This window comes from Theropithecus gelada, chromosome 2 (assembly GCF_003255815.1).
Source record: "Theropithecus gelada isolate Dixy chromosome 2, Tgel_1.0, whole genome shotgun sequence".
Classification (NCBI taxonomy): domain Eukaryota; kingdom Metazoa; phylum Chordata; class Mammalia; order Primates; family Cercopithecidae; genus Theropithecus; species Theropithecus gelada.
In genome coordinates this window covers 176,083,121-176,104,172 of record NC_037669.1, presented here as the reverse complement: position 1 = coordinate 176,104,172, position 21,052 = coordinate 176,083,121, and the positions used below count along the sequence as shown (strand labels likewise).

At 36.1% G+C, this 21,052-nt stretch overlaps 1 protein-coding gene across 5 annotated transcripts in view; it reads right to left on the bottom strand.

Annotated features, from left to right (window-relative positions):
* Positions 1–21,052, bottom strand: part of RBMS3 (RNA binding motif single stranded interacting protein 3) — a 760,896-nt gene that overhangs the window by 456,607 nt on the left and 283,237 nt on the right. For all 5 annotated transcript variants that reach the window (XM_025375203.1, XM_025375206.1, XM_025375204.1 and 2 more), the window contains exon 4: positions 1,013–1,104. In XM_025375203.1, the coding sequence (XP_025230988.1) occupies positions 1,013–1,104 (92 nt within the window). The remainder of the gene's footprint in view (positions 1–1,012; positions 1,105–21,052) is intronic.

Below are 21,052 nucleotides of genomic sequence, written 5' to 3'. Positions count from 1 at the left end.
CAGACATCTAACAAGCATCCATGTTATAAACAATTGTTTTGAGTTTTATCTAGAAATAATTATAGATTTACAAGATGTTGCAAAGATAGTACAGAGAGATCCTATGTTCCCTTCATGAGGTTTCTAAAAATTTTACATTTTATATAATTATGCAATATCAAAACCAGGAAGCTGACACTGGCTCAATGTGTGCATATAGTTCTATGTTACTTTATCAGGTATAGATTCTTGTAACCACCACTGCAATCAGGATACAAAAGGATTGTAAATAATTTAACTTCTTTTCTTAGAAAATAAAATATATGACAGCTTCACATAGAGGGTTCTAGAATACATATTCTATTTAACAATACTTAATTATTGAAAATTATTAATATCCAAAATTATCTTAGAAAACTCTCTATATAAAAGCCAAAGTGAAATTCTAGCAATATAGACACAGTACACTTCAATTAAGCTCATTTCCCTGCACAGATCAGACAACCCCATCATTCAACAATCAGCTCTCCCCAGCTAAGAAAACACACACATTTTTTAGCACACAGTTTATCAAACACAAGTTGCTGATAATTCTACTACTCCATTCTACTACTCTACTGTTTACAAGTAGAAGTCCCAGACACACACACACTGACATGCCCCACTTTTCTCAAGCAGAACAGAGACTCACAAGTGTCCTTAAATCTCTAATGAGGTTACCATAACAAAAGATACAATAATAAATATACGTAAAGAAACAATGAAATAAGCCAGACAGATTCTCCTAAGCCAAACCTCATGTGGAGTTTCTTATTTTCCCTAACAAGAAAATATAAACCAAATTGTTGCAAACTCCAAGTTTGAGTGAGCTCAGAGCAAAGGAAAAACATTTCATCTCCCCTTCTTCCTTCCTCCTTCTCTCTCTTTCTCTCTCTCTCTCTCTCACATACACATACACACACACACACATACACACACACACACACACACACACACACACACACACACACACCCCCCTAAACATCAATCTTACCTTAGCCATCTGTGCCTGCACGCCGTTTGCCTTGAGAGATGCTACCGCTTTCTGTGCGGCTGCAGGACTGTCAAAATCTACAAAACCATAACCTGTGAAAACACAAAATCCCCTTGTTAGTATTCACAAAAAGCTGAATCTCTATCTTAACTGATGAAGTACAAGCTTACAGATAGACTTGCATTCGTTTCTTCTGACATATTACGCTGGTTGAACATTAGGCTGTTAGATTAGTGGTCCTTAACGCTTTGAGAGATATACCATAGTATCTCTAGACATAAAATAGTAACTCTTATTTTCTACGCATTGTTTTGGAGATTGAGTGTACAATCAGTAACCCAATTTAACCTAATTTGGTGAGTAAGATAATAGACTGTTTAACTGTGTTCTTTCTTCATAAAATGCTGGAAAATATAGAAAATTGTCTCCCTAAAGTTAATTTTCAAAACTTCAAATATTGATGTTAACAAAAACAATAATAATAACTTGCAAAAGGTTATCAGCAACTGCAATAGTGCTTGGCACACAGTAGACATTCAATAAATATATGTCTACTTCGTGAATAAGTAAATATTGTGAATGAGAGGGTTTAAAACCTGGTTCCATTTGATTACTAAGCCCATGCTCCTCCATTATCCTGTCTCAATGATAACATCTTAAATTATTTTGACTATTAAGGATCTGTGAAAAAGAATGATTAAATACATAAATATCCATGCTTCTTTTAAAAATAACCACTATCTGCTTATTTGTTTCTAGTGTACAGTCTGAAAAGGGTATACAAATTCCCTATGCTATTCTGATTGTGTGCTTGTGTGGATGTGTATACATGGTGAAAGCAAAGAAATAGTAAAAGAGTCCATGAAAAGGCCATTTTGCATGTCCTTAAGCTAGCTAATAGTCCAAGGCTTAGCCTAACAGCAATGTCAACTGCCAAGAATATTGTGAAATATAAATTCTCAAGAGTGAGTATAAGGACAGCTTTGTTTGGCATGCTTAAAAAGCTCACCATATGTATCCTATACTTCTTCTCATCTGTCAGGCAGAGAATCATCTGTATCCTTATACTTGTCTCATTTAGAAGTTCTGAGGTGAGCCACTGAAGCAAACCTCCTAACCATGTACTGTGACACCTCCTCCCACCCCAAAATAACCAAAGAAGTGTGCAAGGATGAATCCAATTACCAAGTTGTTTCTTTTAATTAACTTTTTAATTTTTTCCCCTGAATTTCATCTTCTTTTTCTCCCTCCCAGCATGTTATCCTAAAATGAACTTGTTACACAGCAGTGTACCATAAAGTGCTCTTGAAAAGCTGGGCAGAGAAGCTGTGAAGTTTGTATTTCTAATCCAAAAGGAAGCCTGTTCTGTAAGTACTGCTAATTCTTCTCTTCCTACAAAGTCAAACTAAATGGGTAATATAAGTATTACCACCCACTAAGATGAGTAAGATAGAAAAAAAAAGTAGGAAGTTATAGTCAAGAAATAGGGTCAAGGGGAGAAGAAAGCAAAACTATAATCTGGATATCATCTCTCACGTGCCAGTTTCTGTGTTGGGTAGTTGACACATTGGTGAAGTCATAATAACACGATGTACTACTGGCTTCATGCGCATTATACACATGAAGAAACTGACGCTCGGGTAAGGTGATCCAACTGGACTAGAATCACAAGCCATTCATTGAGCAGATCCAGGATTTGAAGTAAAGTCTGCATGTGTCCTTTCAAATACACCATACTATGAATTGCTTTATATTCCCACATTGTAAACTATTTCTACTAGCCTCTGAAGCTTATCAGAGAAAGGAATCAATTCTTGAAAATTCCTTAAATGGCATGGAATAAAACAATTCCATATAAGATGATTTAATTGAGCTTATATAATCAGTACTTTGTCAGTGAAGAGGTTGATGAGTTAAGATGAGATTGAGATGGGAACCACCTTGTACCTTATACTTTGGCCAGTATTCCTCATCTATTCATAGGCTAATTTATTCATTCAGGCACTGCGCTAAGCAAAGGGTATATAGTCGTGGAAAAAAACCTCAGTTCCCACTCATGCAACTAATAGTTGAGTTGGGAGATGGACAAGAACAAATGACCATACAAATGAATATATAATTGCAAAATTGCAGGTCTTCCTCGAAAGTTAAATGAGAGCGTATAATATAGATTTTAATTATTGATTGTTCATTATTGAAAGTTTTAAAGAAGCAGTGGTGTGAAATGATCTGCATTTTTAAATTCAGATTGCAATGTTGTGGGGGAGCTGGGAAGCTAGAATGGAATCAGGAGATGACTTAGGGGCTATTACAACATTCCAGAAGAATGGCAGCTGGCAATGAAATAGGGTGAAAGGGATGGTTTGAGTTATATTTTGGAGGCAGAATTAACAGGGCTTTGTAAGTGGATTGATTGAATTGGGAAGAAGGAAGACATAAAGACATAGACAAAGATTACTACTGGTTTTGTTTGTTTGGTTGGTTTTGTTTTTGCCATAAGCCACTGGGTGAATGGATATATGATTTACTGAAATGGGAAGACTCAAGGAAGAACCAGCAAGGGAAAAGGAAAATTAAAATATTGGCCTGAGACATGTTGAGTCAGAAATGTTGGAGATATTTCAATAGAAATGTCAAATCACAGTTGGATATATTAGGTGGGTGCTCAGAAACGGAGATGAAATTGGAAATACAGGAGGACAACAGCACAAAGATATAGATGTTATTTATAGGAAATAGTCAAAAATGCCCAGAGTAAGTATAAAAAAAAAAAGATCCAGAATTAGAACTCAAACAACTTCAGCATTTAAGCATTACATAAGAAGAAAAGACTGCAAAGAAAGCTGGAGAGTCAGAGAAGAAGAAGGAAATGAAAAGGGAATCAAATATCTCAAATCCAAGTTAAAAAAGTATTCTGAGAAGGAGGGAGAGATAAATTATGTGAAATGCTACTGAGAGTTTGAGCAAGACAGCTTCAAGATGCCCAGTGTGTTTAGAAACATGATGTCATTATCATGATTTGCTTTAGGCAAGTGGTGGGGATTGAAGCCTGCTGGAGTAGTTGAAGAGTATGAGCAAGATGAGGAGGAGGATTTACAGGCCTCTTTGCAGTTATCTTGGCTGGGAAAAAGGAATTAAGAAACAGATTTAGCTAGCAGGGGATCTAAGGTCAACTGAGCTGTTTCTGTTTGTTTGCTTTAAGACAGGAGATGCTATGGCTGTGTGTGTGTGTGTGTGTGTGTGTGTGTGTGTGCGCGCGCGACCTGATTCCAGCATGAAGCTAGGGTAGGAAACTGCTGAGTATTCATGTAAATTATTCAACAAATAGTTATTGACCACTTTCTATAGGACAGATACTGTTCTTGGCATTTTTGAATGTTGAATATTGATGGGAAAGATCAAGCAGAAAATAGATTAAAACTTCAGGAGGACAAGTGGATAATTTATAGAATAACATCCCTGAGAAGGTAGAAGGGTGGGCGTATCTAGAAACTTCATGAAAGTGTTGCCCTTCTCCAGACAAGGATCCTCCCCTTCACCCATTGTACCTGGAAGATAAAAGAGTACTCTCCATTACCAGGTGTTGTTTCTTTGTATTGCCCCAGGTACTGGGACCGTACCTAACATCCAGCCTACGCTTAATAAATATTTGTGAAAATAAATGGAAAGCACGTTTAAAAAATGTTAACTTATTTCATGGAACTATGACAGGGATTAACTGATAAAAATGTCTATTAATACTGTTGGGCTATAAAGAACACACAATGCTAAGTGGTCAAGGTTCTGTTTCAGCCATGCTGCCACCCAGCAAGCAGCCCCTTATTTTATGACTCCCACCCTTTACTCTAGAGTGCCTTCTCTCTGGCTTCCGCTCTTCCTTTCCAATCCCACATGGTACACAGGATAGTACAAAATCAAGATGCTGACCACCAGGACTAAATTCCAATCTGAACAGAGGACATTTCTGTGAGGGTATGAGACATCCTGAGCTTTCTCTGAATCAGGGATGTTCTAGCTAAACTTGGAGAAAAGGATACTTATAAAGAGTCATTCTGCCAGCAAGGAGAGAGAGGTTGGCCCTTTTGTACAAAATATCTGTATTGATGGCTCCAAGCCAAGGGAAATAAAGACTCCATAAATAAAATTATAAACAGGGGATAAGCCACCACAACAGAAATATTTCACTGAATTATGTGTTTTTCATATATACTTACTTTTACTAGTTACAATGGAAGTTTATGTAAAAATGTCTCAGGTAACTCTGAAAAATACTCCCATTCTAGAAATAAGCATTGCATTACTGAGTTTTACATGACAGCAGATACTACATCACAATCAGAAGAAAACAAAATGAAATAGGAGACTGCCCCTAAAGAATAATGATGCATTTAGCAAGGAATAAAGCCACTTCAATTTGCTTTCAATTTGTTTTCCTTAATGACAAATAATCAAGTCTGGGAACAGCAACCTCTGTACCTACATCTGGTGAGGAGAAGGGTAAGGGGAGATTAGTTCAGCTTCAGCTAATAATGCTTTATGGTAACTGCTAAAATCCTCAACACAACACTGGCAAATGCTAACCATCAGAAACTCTGGCCCAAGTGGCTGTAAGCCCACCCGTCTCACTCTCTCAATTACATAATTAAGCTTGGCAGCAGGTTCAAATGAATTAAAACTGAATGTCACTGTTTTCTCCACACACCCCTGTCCTTGTTTTTCTTCCTTGTCAGGGGGAGAAGGCCAGCAGTTCTGCAATTAGCGGGAAGTAGAGCAGTGAGAAAGAACCAACTCTGTGATAATTAGGTCATTTGCCAAATACACTCATTCCATTGGCAGATATAATCAATGCTTTCCTGAAATGTTTTAAACTCTGTGTGTTAATTTAGAGTTTTGCTATTTTTATTGCACTACAAGCCTGGTGACTTTAGAGAAAAAAGTGTATGCATGTGTGTGAGTGTGTGTGTGTGTGTGTATCTATCTATCTATCTATCTATCTATCTATCTATCTATCTATCTATAATGGAATTCTACAAAGAATAGTTGTGTCCATCGTGTCCAGATGGTTCTTATATTGTTTCCTTTAGTGCACTTGCTGGCAGCATCTTCCCTGAGACCTTTGCCATTCAGTTGAACCACTGTGTGACAATCCATTTGAAATTTCATTAAATGTTTCTTTACCATCTTCAAAAGCTTATTTTATACTTCTGCATTGGTGTGTGCTCCTTAAGTTCTCTATTTAAACTGCTTATTTATGTACCAACATTGGGATTGTTCTTTATGTGTGCATTGGGGTGGATTGGGGGGGAAGTAATGATAAAACTAGAACTCCTGCTTTAGGTTTGCAGTGCCGTCAACAGTGAGCCAAAGAGACTTGCTCTCAGAGTGTAACTGCACACTAAATTTCACAACATTTGTATTGTTCTTCCTCTTCAGAATGACTGTCATAAAAGCTCCCTTGAAACACAGATGGCTTGGTGTAGCACCCAAATTCTTTCAAAGACAATCCAACCGTGAGTCAAATGTGACTTCTAAACAGAATAAGCAAACATTTTGGCTAAGAATTGTATATACATTCAGTTGAAATTCTATTTAAGTTTAACAGTTGAAGATGTTAACAATGAATCACCTTTCCATAAATCCTTCTCCACCTTCTATTTGGGCTTAGCAATATTCTGTGGCTGTTGTCTGGGCTCAGAATAGGATGACTGAGTTGCAGGGAGAGAGGGGTGGTTTGCAGGCTGCCTGGAAGTCTGGTGGCACTTAGACTGCCTCCATGCCTCTGGATTTCTTCTGGATTTCTACTGTATCCCTAAACTATTCAGTTATTGTTGACTATCCTTCCTTATCGGATTTCCTAGTTCTTTGCACTATGTGGTCACAGAAGATAATGAAACAACAGCATTGATATATTTATTGCAACTTTTCTACTTAAAACAGGAAAACCTACTAATTTCTTCAGTGTCTTCTTTTGTATCCATTTACTGTAAGTGATCATTATAGTAAAGCCAGGATACCACAGGGGAACCAACATGATAGCCACATGGTCTACCTTAGATTTTTGAAAAAATAAAGGCAAAAGATAGTTTCTGCTGAAAAGCAAAAGCCAGAGACAACAGAGCATACTGTGAGAAAAATTCCAAGCCATTATAATCTGAATCACCTATGCTTTCAAATGTCTTAAAAATATAAAATGCAGGGAGTTGATACAGAAAAGAAACCACATATGGACTGCCTGAACAGAGAGGGTTGCAGCCTCAGGCACTTAGCAAACAGAGGAAAATAAGACGGGTAACAATATCCACTGTACAGAAAACAGGTTGCTCCACTGGACTCCCCTCATGTTCCAGTTTAATTGCCTAAGCATTCTGAAATTTTTGTGCCAGAAATACTAAAACAAGACATCAGCTTTTGGAACAGGAAACTGCCTATTATTAGTGACATGTTTGAACCACGGTGTGATCTTTCATTATTATTTTTATATTATTAAATTTACTAAACATCTACCACATACGAGGAAGATAGTGCCAGATGCTATAAGGAAAACAAAAACTCTAACATGGCTTTTCTTGACAAAGAGTTTATGGTCTAGTAGAGTTGACGAATCAATTTAAATGCAGTGGAGTTTATGTTTAAATGGCATATAGACACAATTATCTTCACATTATTGAACTAATTTTATACTGTATAGTATGTATGACTTAGGGTGTACAGCTCTGGTCAACAGAGCTGAACAACTGAGCCAGGTTCCGTTCAACAAGTGCCATGATGGTAAAATTATCCATATTCTAAATTTATGTATATATTATGAATTAGTCTTTCTGTCTCTCAGTTTGTTTGAAATTAAGTACAAGATATAGAGAGTAATCACTACCATATAAATTGTGGGAAAAAAAAGTGCTAGTATTTTAAAATGGCAACTGTTTCTTCCAGGTGGGGGAAAACCCAATATATTTTGCACACGAATGACAAAAATAAGGACTGGGGAAAAGGAATAGGTCCCAAATGGTATTTCCTAGCAGAATAAAACAATTACAAAGACAGACAAATTAGAGAGCAAAGTATTTAGTAGTATGCCACTTGAAAATTGAACACTTTCTCTTTCCATTTATGTTACACAAAAAATCTTATTAAACTAAACACAAATTTAAATCCCAAAACTCACTTTCCTCTTCACCATGTTCAGTTGATTTTTAAATGAGAGAAATTGCTTCTTTATACTGAATAAAGTCAAAATTAGTATCAGAATCATTATTTACGGGCTTAGTGCAGCCCCTATGCTTTATTGAGATTAAAGAAACTTACTGATTTGCCAAGGACCAACGATTATTTTATTATACTATTACACAGATTAAGGGAGCAGTGTATTTGGCAGTAAATGGGCAGATTAACCTCTGTGAACCATGTAGCAAAGCTTTGCTTTGCTAACAGGCAGTGTTCAAGTATACAAATAAAATGTATGTCTTGTTTGAGCTATTGGTCCTGTGTGTCTCTGACATCAAAACAACAGGAGGCACAAGTTGTAATGGTGACTACATGAGCAAACCCAGCATATTAATAAAACAATTCCATTGAATTTATAATTATAAGTCAGCTATAACTGAACACTTTAATTACAGCTCTACAATCTCCAGCCCCAATTTAGGATAGGCAAACCTAACTAAAATTTCATTCCTGGCTGCCCCATTCTTCCCTCCCACTTGCTCTAGACTTACAGATGGGTAGAACACTAGACTATTCCTCCATACAAGGAATAGAGGTAATGACTTCAGTGTATCAACTGGAGGACAAGCCCCCTACCTCTTCCCAGGTACTTTAATCCATATTCACACCCAACAGCTTTACTCTCCTGCCACAGTGGAGAGTAAAGCTGTACTGGGCTCAGCCAACAACCACACACAGAGGGAGCATTTGGACCAAACCTAGCCAGAGGAGAATCATCCGTCTCATCCACTGATACTCAAGTTTCTTGGCAAGCTTTGCCATCACAGGCCAAAGTGCTCTTGGGACCTAGGTAAACTCTGAAAGGCAGTCAAGGGCACAAGGACTGCAACTCGTATGCAACTCCAAGTGTTGGGCTGGGCTCAGAGCCAGACGACTAGGGTGGCATGGCATGAGACCTAGGGAGACACCAGCCCAGGCAGCTAAAGGAATGCTTGTGCCATCCCTCCCTTAGCCTTAGGTAATGCAGCTCACAGCAATGAAAGTGTCTCCTTCCTTCTGCTTAAGGCATGGAGAACAAAGAGTAAAAAGGAGCCTTGTGCCTTGAATACCAGCTCAGCCATAGCAGAATAGGGCAATGGGCAGAATAATGAGCCTCCCATTCCAGACCCTAGCTCTCAGATGACATTTCTAGACACAGCATTGAATGGAAGGACCTAGTCCTGGCAGGATTCATAACCTGCTGACTAAAGAGCCTTTGGGCCCTGAATAACCAGCAGCAAAACCCAGGTTGTATGCTATGGGCCTTGGGCTCTGAGATGTACAGGAAGGAAAAGTAAAGCAGACTTTGCCATGTGTCTTAGGTACCAGTTCAGCCACAGTGGGGTAGAGCAAAAAGCAGCCTCTTGGGGTCACTAAGTCTAGGCCTAGGCTAGTAGACAGCATTTCTGGACCTGCCCTTGACCAGAGGATATTCAACTTCCCAGAATGGTGAGTCTCATGCTTGGAAGCGTTTACCACAATCTGACTGAAGAGCCACTGGGGCTTTAAGGGAACATGGGCAGTGACCTGGCAGAACCCCTCAATAGGCCAGTGGTGGCAGTGGCCACAGGAAGAGGCTCCTCTGTGGAAAGGGGAAGAGTAGGAAGAACTTTATATTGTGAACTGAGTGCTAGCTTAGCTGGGGTGTAAAAGAGCATCAGTCAAATGTTTAAGGTTTTTGACTACAATCCCTGGCTCCCAGACAGTATCTCTGGACCCATGTGGGGCCTGGGGAAACCTGCCATCCTGAAGGTAGGGACACAAACGTGGCTGGATTTGCCACCTGTTAATTGTAGAGGCCTAGGGTTTTGCATAAACATAGGTGATAAACAGCTAGTGGTTAGAGTGGACCTTGGGGAAGACTCAGTGCTATGAAGGTTTCAGGTCTGATCCATTAGTCACATTGATGGCAGCCACAGGAACCTGACTGGGTCAATCCCAGTGTGTCACCACACCTCCAGTTTCAGGTGGCTCAGTGTAAAGACAGAGACTCCATTTGTTTGGGAGAAAGTAAAGGAAAAGGACAAGAGTCTCTGCCTGATAATCCAGAGAATTCTTCCAGATCTTATCCAAGACCACCAAGGTGGTACCTCTATGAGTCTGCAAAAACCACAGAAATATTGGGCTGAGGGCTCAAGTCCCTTCAAATACCTGGAAAGTCTTCTCAAGAAGGATGGGTACAAACAAGGCCAGTCCATGAACACAATAGTAAATACCTAACTCTTCAATGTCCAGACACCTATGAATATCTACAAGCATCAAGATCATCCAAGAAGACATGACCTGACCAAATGAACTAAATAATGCACAAAGGACTAATCCTGGAGAAACAGAGACATCTGACCTTTCACAGAGAATTCAAAATAGCTGTTTGAGGACATTTTTAAAAATTAAGGATAATACAGACAAAAAACTTCAGAATTCTATCGAAAAAATTTAAGAAGTTGAAATAATTTAAAAGAATCAAGCAGAAATTCTAGAGTTTAAAAATGGAAATGACATACTGAATAATGCATCAGAGTCACTTAATAATAAAATTGATCAAAAGAAGAATTAGTGAGCTTGAAGAAAATCTATTTGAAAACACACAATCAGAGGAGACATAAAAGAGTAAAAAACAATGAAGCAGGCTGACAAGATCTAGAAAGTATATCAAAAGGGCAAATATAAGAGTTATTTGCCTTAAAAAATGAGGTAGAGGAAGAGATATGTGTAGAAAGTTTACGAAAAGGGAGAATATCAGAGAACTTCCCAAACCTATAGAAAGGTACCAACATTCAAGCACAAGAAAGTTATAGAACACCAACCAGGTTTAACCCAAAGAAGACTACCTCAAGGCATCTAATAATCAAACCTCCAAAAGTCAAAGATAAAGAAAGGATCCTAAAAGTAGTAAGAGGAAAAAAAGATAATGTACAATAGAGCTCTAATACATCTGATAACAGACTTTTCAGTAGAAACCTTATAGACCAGGAGAAAGTGGCATGACATATTTAAAGAACTGAAAGAAAAAAAAACCCCTTACCCTTGAGTAGTATATCTGACAAAGACATCCTTCCATGAGAAAAAGGAAGACCTTTCTAGATTTAAAAAAAGCTGATGGATTTTATCAACACCAGACCTGCCCTACAAGAAATGCTAACGGGTGTTCTTCAGTCTGAAAGAAGAAGATGTTAATGAGCAAGAATAACAGAAAAACACAGAATTGTATAACACTGTAATTGTGGTGTGTAAATTACTCTTAAGTATAAAGGCTACATGATGAACCAATCAAAATTAATAGATACAACTGCATTTCAAGACATAGACAGTACAATAAGACATAAAGAGAAATAGCAAAAAGTTAAAAAGCAGGGAGATGAAGTTAAAGTATAGGGTTTTTATTAATTTTCATGCATGTGTATGTGTTTTCTTATGCAATCAGTGTTAAGTTATCATCAGTTTAAAATAATAGGTTATAAGATAGTATTTGAAAGCCTCACTGTAACCTCAAATCAAAAAAACACACAATGGATACACAAAAAATAAAAAAGCAAGAAATTAAGTCATACTATCAGAGAAAATCACCTTCACTAAAAGGAAGACTGAAAGGAAGGGAAGAAGGAAGAGAAGACAGCAAAACAACCAGAAAACAAATAACAAAATGGAAAGAGTAAGTCCCTACCTATCAATAATAACACTGATTGTAAATGGACTAACTCTCTAATCAAAAGACATAGAGTGGCTAAATGGATGAAAAAATAAGATTCCATGATCTGTTGCCTACAAGAAACCCACTTCACATATAAAGACCCACAGACTGAAAATAAAGGGATGGGAAAAAAAGATGTTCCATGACAATGAAAACCAAAGAACAGCAGGTGTATCTACACTTATATAAGAAAAAAATGGATTTCAAGACAAAAGTTGGAAGGAGAGACAAAGAAGGTCCTTACATAACGATAAAGGGGTAAATCCAGCAACAGAACATAACAATTGTAAATATATATGCACCGAACCCTGGAGCACCCTGATATATAAAGCAAATATTATTAGAGCTAAAGAGAAAGGTAGACCTTGATACAATAATAGTTAAGACATCAATATCCCACTTTCAGCACTGGACAGATCTCCCAGATGGAAACTCAACAAATAAACATCAGACTCAATCTGCAGTACAGAAAAAATGAAACAAAACATTTCATCCAGAGACAACAAAATGCACATTTTTTTCTCCTCAGCAGGTTGATCATTCTCTAGGACAGACTATGTATTAGGTCAAAAAACAAACCTTAAAACATTAAAAAATGGGAAAAAAAATCAAGTATCTTTTCTGATATATTTAAAGTACAATGAAATAAAACTAGAAATCAACAATAAGAGGAATTTTGGAAACTATACGAATATATGGAAATTAAACAATATTCTCCTGAATAACCAGTGGTTCAATAAAGAAGTTAAGAAAAAAAATTAAACATTTATTGAAACAAATGATAATGGAAACATAGCATATCAAAACCTATGTAATACAGCAAAAGCAGTACTCAGAGGGAAGTTTATAGCTATAAGTGCCTACATTAAGAAATAACAAAAAAATCAAATAAATAACCTAAGGATGCATCTTAAAGAACAAAAAAAAAAAATGCAAGCACAAGTTACAAACAAAATTAGTAGGAAAAAAGTAATAAGGATCAGAGTAGAAATAAATGATTTGAAATGAAGAAAAAATACAAAAGATCGATGAAACATTTGTTTTTGAAAAGATAAACAAAATTGACAAACTTTTAGCCAGACTAATGAAGAAAAAAAGGAAGAAAACCTAAATAAATAAATAAGAGATGGAAAAAGGAGGCTGGGTGTGGTGGCTCATGACTGCAATCCCAGAACTTTGGGAGGCCGAGGTGAATCACCAGAGGTTGGGAGATTGAGATCAGCCTGGCCAACATGGTGAAACCCCATCTCCACTAAAAACACAAAAATTAGCCAAACATGGTGGCAAGCACCTGTAATCCCAGCTACTCGGGAGGCTGAGGTGGGAGAATCACTTGAACCTGGGAGGCGGCGGTTGCAGTAAACTGAGATTGTGCCACTGCACTTCAGCCTGGGTGACAGAACAAGACTCCGTATCAAAATAAAAACTAAAAAAGAATAAAGAGATCTTACAACTTATATCACAGACATTTAAAGGTTCATTAATGGCTACTATGAGCAACTATATGCCAATAAACTGGCAAATCAAGGGGAAATTAATAAATTCCTAGATATGTACAAACCACCAAGATTGAATTATAAAGAAATCCAAAGACTACACAGACCAATAACTAACAAGGAGATTGGATCCATAATAAATAGTCTCTCAGTAAGGAAAAGCCCAGGACCCAACAGATTCACGGCTGAATTCTATCAAACATTTAAGAAGAATTAATACCAATCCTCTAACAATTCTGAAAAATAGAGGAGGAAGAAATAATTTCAAATTCATTCTATGAGACTAGTATTATCCTGACACCAAAACCAGAAAAAAGATACATCAGTAAAAGAAAACTACAGGCCAATATCTCTGACTAATATTGCCACAAAAATCCTGAACAAAATAGTAGTAAACTGAATTGAACAATACATTAAAAAGATCATTCATCATGACCATGTGGGATTTATATCTTGGAGGCAAGAATGATTCAACATTCACAAATCAATCAATGTGATACAACATATCAATGAAATGAAGGACAGCAACAATATGATCATTTTGATTGATGCTGATAAAGCATTTGATATGAACATCTCTTCATACTAAAAACCCTCAAAAAACTAGGTATACACAGAAGATATCTCAACATAATAAAAGCCATATGTGACAGACACACAACTAGTACATATTGAATGGGGAAAACGGAAACTCTTTACTATAAGAACATGACAAGGATATCCACTTTTACCACTGTTATTTAACATAGTACTGGAAATTCTAGTTAGAGCAGTCAGAAAAGGAAGAAATAAAGGGCATCCAAACGAGAAAGGAAGAAGTCAAATTATCCCTGTTTGCAGATGATACAATCTTATATTTGAAAAAAACTTAAAGAATCTATCAAAAAAAAACTATTAGAACTGATTAAAAAATTCAGTAAAGTTGAAGGATACAAGATCAACATACAAAAATTAGTAGCATTTCTATATGCCAAAAGTGAACAATTTGAAAAAGAAATTTAAAAAGTAATTCCACTTACTGTAGCCAAAAATAAAATTAAATACCTAGGAATTAACCAAAGAAGCAAAATATCTCTATAATTAAAACTGTAAAATACTGATAAAAGAAATTGAAGAGGACACAAAAAATTGAAAAAATATTCCATGTTCATGGATTGGATATTGGATAGCAATGTTGTTAAAAATGTACAGATTCAATGCAATCCCTATCAATATACCAATGACATTCTTCACAGAAATAGTAAAAATAATTCTAAAATTTCTACAGAATCACAAAGACCCTGAATAGCCAAAGCTATTCTGAGTAAAAAGAACAAAACTGAAGGAATCACATTACCTGACTTCAAATTATACTACAGAGCTATAGTAACCAAAACAGATGGTACTGGCATCAAAACAGACACATAGACCAATGGAACATAATAGAAAATCTAGAAGCAAATCTACACCTACAGTGAACTCATTTTTTACAAAGGTGCCAAAGTCACACATTGAAGAATGGACAGTCTCTTCAATAAATGGTACTGGGAAAACTGGATATCCATATGAAGAAGAATGAGACTTGACCCCTATCTTTCACCATATACAAAAACCACATAAAATGGATTAAAGACTTAAATCTAAGACCTCAAAATATGAAACTACTAAAATAAAACACTGAAGAAGCACAGGCAACCAAAGCAAAAATGGACAGATGGGATCTCATCAAGTTAAAAAGCTTCCACACAGTGAGGGAAAACAATGAACAAAGTAAAGAATCAACCCACAGAATGAGAGAAAATATTTGCAAGCTACCCATCTGGCAAGGAATTGATAACCAGAAAATATAAAGAAGTCAAACAACTGTATAGGAAAAAAATATAATAATCCAACTAAAAATGGGCAAAATATTTTAATAGAAATTTCTCAAAGGGAGACATATAAATGGCAAACAGGCATATGTAAAGGTGCTCAATATCACTGATTATCATCAGATAAATGCAAATCAAAACTATAAAGAGATATCATCTGCCCAGTTAAAATGACTTTTATCCAAAGACAGGCAATAACAGATGTTGGAGAGGTTGTAGAGAAAAGGGAACCCTTGTATACTGTTGGAGGGAAAATAAATTAGTACAACCGCTATGGAGAACAGTTTGGATTTCTCAAAAAAACTAAAAATAGAGCTACCATATGATCCAGAAATACCATTGGTGAATATATGCCCAAAAGAAGGAAAATCAGTATATTGAAGAGATATCTGCACTCTCATGTTTGTTACAGCACTGTTTACAATAGCCAAGATTTGGAAGCAACCTCAATGTCCATCAATGGACGAATGGATAAAGAAAATGTGGTACTTATACACAATGGAGTACTATTCAACCATAAAAGAGAATGAGATCCTGTCATTTGCAACAACATGGATGAAACTGGAGGTCACTATATTAAATGAAATAAGCCAGGAACAGAAAGACAGACATTGTATGTTCTCACTTATTTGTCGGATCTAAAAATCAAAACAATTGAACACATGGAGAAAGAGAGTAGAAGGATGGTTACTAGGGGCTGAGAACTGAGCAGGGGTTAACGGGAGGTGAGGATGGTTAATGGGTACAAAAAATAATTTGAAAGAATGAATAATATCTAATATTTGATAGCACAACAGGGTGATTATAGTCAAAATAATTTAATTGTACATTTTTAAATAACTAAAAGAATATAATTGGATGTCTCGTAAAACAAAGGATAAATGCTTGAAGGCACGGATACCTCATTTTCCATGAAGTGATTATTATGCATTACATACCTGTAACAAAAGTTTGTTATATACTTGTAACAAATATCTCCTGTACCTCATAAATATACACATAAATATACACAAAATATCTCCTGTACCTCATAAATATACACATAAATATACACAAAATATCTCCTGTACCTCATAAATATACACATAAATATACACAAAATATCTCCTGTACCTCATAAATATAATTAAATTAAATATTTAATTCCATATACTCATAAAAATTAAAATTTTTAAAATAAGAAAATGGTTGATTTCTTCTAATTTTAAAAGTCATATACTTTTATTATAGAAATTAAGCCAATACAAAGAGAAATTAGCTATGATGTCATCATCCAAAGATAATAAATTGTTAATAAAATCATTTTCCTTTATTTTAGCCAAAATGATATCAGATTATACATATAATTTTAACATCTGATTTTTCCCTAAGCAACACATGCAACTGCTTTTCTTGGCCGATAAATATGGATCTCTATAATCCCATCAATCTAATATTTTCAGCATTCCACTTGCCTAACTCTTTCTGAAAGATTTCTGAACTATACAGTTTGCCTTAGTTAAATGTTTCTTAACTTGCAAAACTGATTTTATTCCAAGATTTGGAAAGATTTTTAAAATTAATGAAATGGAAATAGGCAATGCTTTCAAAGCCTCCTAGACTTTAGAGAATGATTTTTCCTAAGTTTTTTTGTTTCATTCAAAGATCTTTTTTTAAAAAAAGACTTTCATGCATTGCAAGCCAAAGATATAAGAAGCCAGTTAAATCAAATTCAAACACCCAACTCCTGAAATATAAGGGATTGAAAGCCCGTTTTTCTTTTCATTGTAATTAAGTTGGATCCATCTCAAAGGATTTTTGGAAATATATTAGAACCTTATGAGACAAAATTGGAGATCTGTGATTCAAAAAGGATATCAAAAGCTTGAATAGTCTTGTAATTGTACCATGATTACATATTTATTTATAAGTTGAAAGTAGAATTTTTTTTTTCAACAAAGACATGTTGTCCCCAAGAAAATTTTGCTGTAATTTGTAAATTAGTATGCTTGCTGATGGTATCAGCTCTTTTGTATCCCTTTAAATTGCTAGAGGTTCATGACTTACAGAGGAAATCTCTCTAGGCAGTATCCTAATTGTATAAGGAAAATAGTGTTTTAGGATCCTAGAACATGCTGGTTTGGATACAGTTTAGAGAATTGTTTAGTTTAGGATGTTTTTATATACTTGTCCTAACTACTGTCAAGACCTGAATCACTAGGAAAATGGCTCTGCAAGCAGAAATCAAAAGCACCTCACCTGAGAAGTTTTCTACTTTGCTGCTCAGATGTGATCTGCGGAAAAGCAATGTTGACATCACTTGGGAGCTTGTTAGAAGTGCACAATTTCAGGCCTACACCAGGTCTACTGAATCAGGCTGTACATTTTGACAAGATCCCCAAGAAAGCCATATGCACATTAAAGATTGAGACTCCCTGGACTGCAACAAGCCACTCATCAAGTCAAGATTGCACCTGCTACTCTCATAAAACTACAGGGAGAATGGGAATCTTAAAAGTCATCTTCTTCAACCTCTATTGGATCTTCGAATCTTCCTACAATCTCTTTGCCAAACACTCCTCCAAACTCCACCTGGACAATTCTAATATTAGGGAGTACACAGTCTTCCAAGGAGGTCCATGAGAGAGAAGTGTATTTCATAGAATACTGTTGTAATTGAAAGGCACAGATGTTGCCTTCATGCAGTCTAGATTCAAATACTAGCTCCACTATTTGATAGCAATGAGTCCTCCGGCACAGAACACTCAACCCAGAATAAGGGTAATAATAACACTACCTAAATTCTACGTTGTTCTGGGCATTGAATAAATTTACGTGTATTTAAAGCACCTGGCCTAATGCCAAAGGCATTTTCTCTCTCCAACTCCCTCATCTTTTTAGACTGTGCTGAAATTTAGCACCTTAATTCATTTGTTTTAAATACATTCTAAGAGAAACCAGACAAATGTATTCCTTTCTTCACATAACAAATCTTTATATTTTTAAAGACAGCAATTCTTCTCCTGTTTATATGTACAAAATGAATATTGAAAAATACAGTACTAGGGCTATTTTCTCATAATAGCCTATTTCAGAACAAGTATCTGCTCTACTTCCCTGTCTCTTTTATGTTTGTTCTTCAGAGATATACTTAATTCTGTTTAGTTACTAAGTTCAAATTGGCCCTACATTAATTCATCTCTTTAAAAAAGTAATGTTCATCTGAGGAAGCAGGTAACCAATGTGAAGAATGATTATACAATAAATGTATTATGCAAATTCCAGTGAACATTTTATGCACACTGGATAAAGAATCAAATTAAAGTCTCATAACCCTTGGAAAATTAAACTTAGCAAGCACAGAGGTTGATTTGCCCTTGAACACAAAAACTGCTAAGGGCAGACATTCCCCCATCATTTTCACAAAACGGAACCATTTCTGAAGGTTTCAGATTAAAATGAGAAATCCCCTAGGAGTCATAAAGATCAGCTATTTTTACAGGAATAATTTGGAATTGCAATTTTAAAGTGTTATGAGTTGGAAGGAATTGGTGAACTTCTGTGTCATATTTTGAAAAGCTAATATTCCAGGTAATCGGCCAGTTGAGAACACCAAAAATTGCAGAGAATAGCTATGAGGGAAGGGGAAAAAGAATTTCTCAAGGATAAGCACACAAGGACTGATTTACACAGTTCTCCTCATAACAACCCAAGAGCGGCAGTTATGCAATAGACCACTATGCTCCTTCGATTTTCCTTCACTCGATGTAATAATGGGGCATAAGAGTCTCCTTCCTATAACACTTTCATGTCCCCTCCTTGCAGCTTGACAACGCTGATTCTACCACTGAATTCCCTAAAGAGGAATAATGGACTATTAAGAAGGATAATGCAGAGGGTCTGTATAGCATTTACCTACTGGAGAACAAAGAAACCATCACAAGCATTTCATTAAATCAGTCAGTAAACATGAGTTTCACACTCATGGTGTGAAGGTGGGTCAAAAACCCCTTTCTGCCCCCAATTTTTACACATGGAGACAGGATGTGGTCTCCAGTGCCAAGAACAATCTATTCATTCATCAACTCTTGGAAATAAATTCTTTTCCTGTTCATCCTTTTTGGGAACCAGGCAGGATGTAAATATAAAAATATTGCTGTTGATTTACCAAATGCTCAGTGAGGTTCTTTTATCTATTCTCAGCTAGGTGTTGGGGGCGGGGAGAAAAATACAAATGAGACATGGTTTCTCTCATAAGGTAATATGCAAACCCAATGGAGAAACAGCCACTTTAACATCGTGACACTCATTGAGGGCTCTATGTGGTATGCTTATTACAAATACAAAAACCTGCAACACATGAATAGCACACGACATGATGATAGAAAGAAAGCTTATTTCTTACTAGAGAGATAATGGAGAAAATGAACTTAAGCTTTTTTATTGTTTTTCTTATTCTATAACTTTTTAATCAACTTATTTAAGGTATAATTTGCATATGATAAATGCGATTTCAGTGTACAATTTGTTGAGTTTTGACAGATAATCCACCTGTATAACCACCATAACGATCAAGACACAGAACTCTTTCATCATCCCCCAAATTCCATTTGCATCTCTTTGCAGCCACTTCCATACACACACCCCCGGTAACCAGGCATCTGTCATTACAGATGAATTTGGCATTTTCTAGAATCTTCCATTAATGGAATCACACAATGTATACTCTTTTTCTCTATTTTTTTGCATTTTGCTTAGCAGAATGACAACATTTAGACATGAGGGGGCAATAGCATTCAAGTATGAACAAATATTTGGGGACAGGTAAGTAAAGGGTGAATTCAAGCAATTAATGGGGACATCTAATCTAGACCAAAGTGGAGACACTGGGGAAGGTATCATGGAGAACAGTGCAGGACAGGCAACATCACCTAACCATGTGTTACGTAGAGCTTCACAATGTTTACATCAATTTTCATGCTACTCTTCTACTCCCTTACTATATTTTGGCCACATTGAGGCTTTTGCACCTGCTGTTGCTTTTGACTGGAGCACTCCCTCCCCAGGATTGTACAGGAGCTGAATTCTTCTCCTCCATTAGTGTCTATCACCACATGCTGTTAATGTTCTTCATTGCAGTGGCCACAATTTGTGGATTATTTTGTTTATATGATTATTGTATTTTACCCTAAGAGGCTGTAATTGCCAAGATCATAAAGAACTGGATGGTTTTGTTTGTAACTATATCATCTTACCACACATTCTGGCTCATACTAGCCATTGAATGAATGAGTCAATGAGCAAGTGAATGAATGAGCAAATTCCTAACAAATCAAAAGCCTTTCATCGGTCACATATATAACTTCAGGCATTATAATTCTCACAACTTTCTGACACACAATTCCTGCGTCTCTTATTATAAAATACTTTTATATTATAATATAATTTAAGGAGCATCATAGAGTCTTATAAATTTGCAGCTCCAACCCTACAATCATGACATTGGCCTGACCGTATTTTTGTGCTCTTTGGCACAACAGGGCAAAACATTTATCTTCAAGAGAGACCTGGAAGATGTTGGATATAAAAGTTTAAAACTAAAAAGAAAACTTTTTTTTTTCATAAAGAATTACCTTTTCTAAATTGTCAAATATGCACTGAAAACAAGGATGTCTAGTGTTTTGGTGTTAATACTTTGGCTGTTTTTGAGGAACTAGAGTTTTATGCTATAGGATTTTAAGGTGAGGTTAGCACAGTGTGGTTTCCAGATCAATAAAGGACTTTGTGTCAAGGACCTGCTGGTTGCTTGCCTAGTTTATTGTGA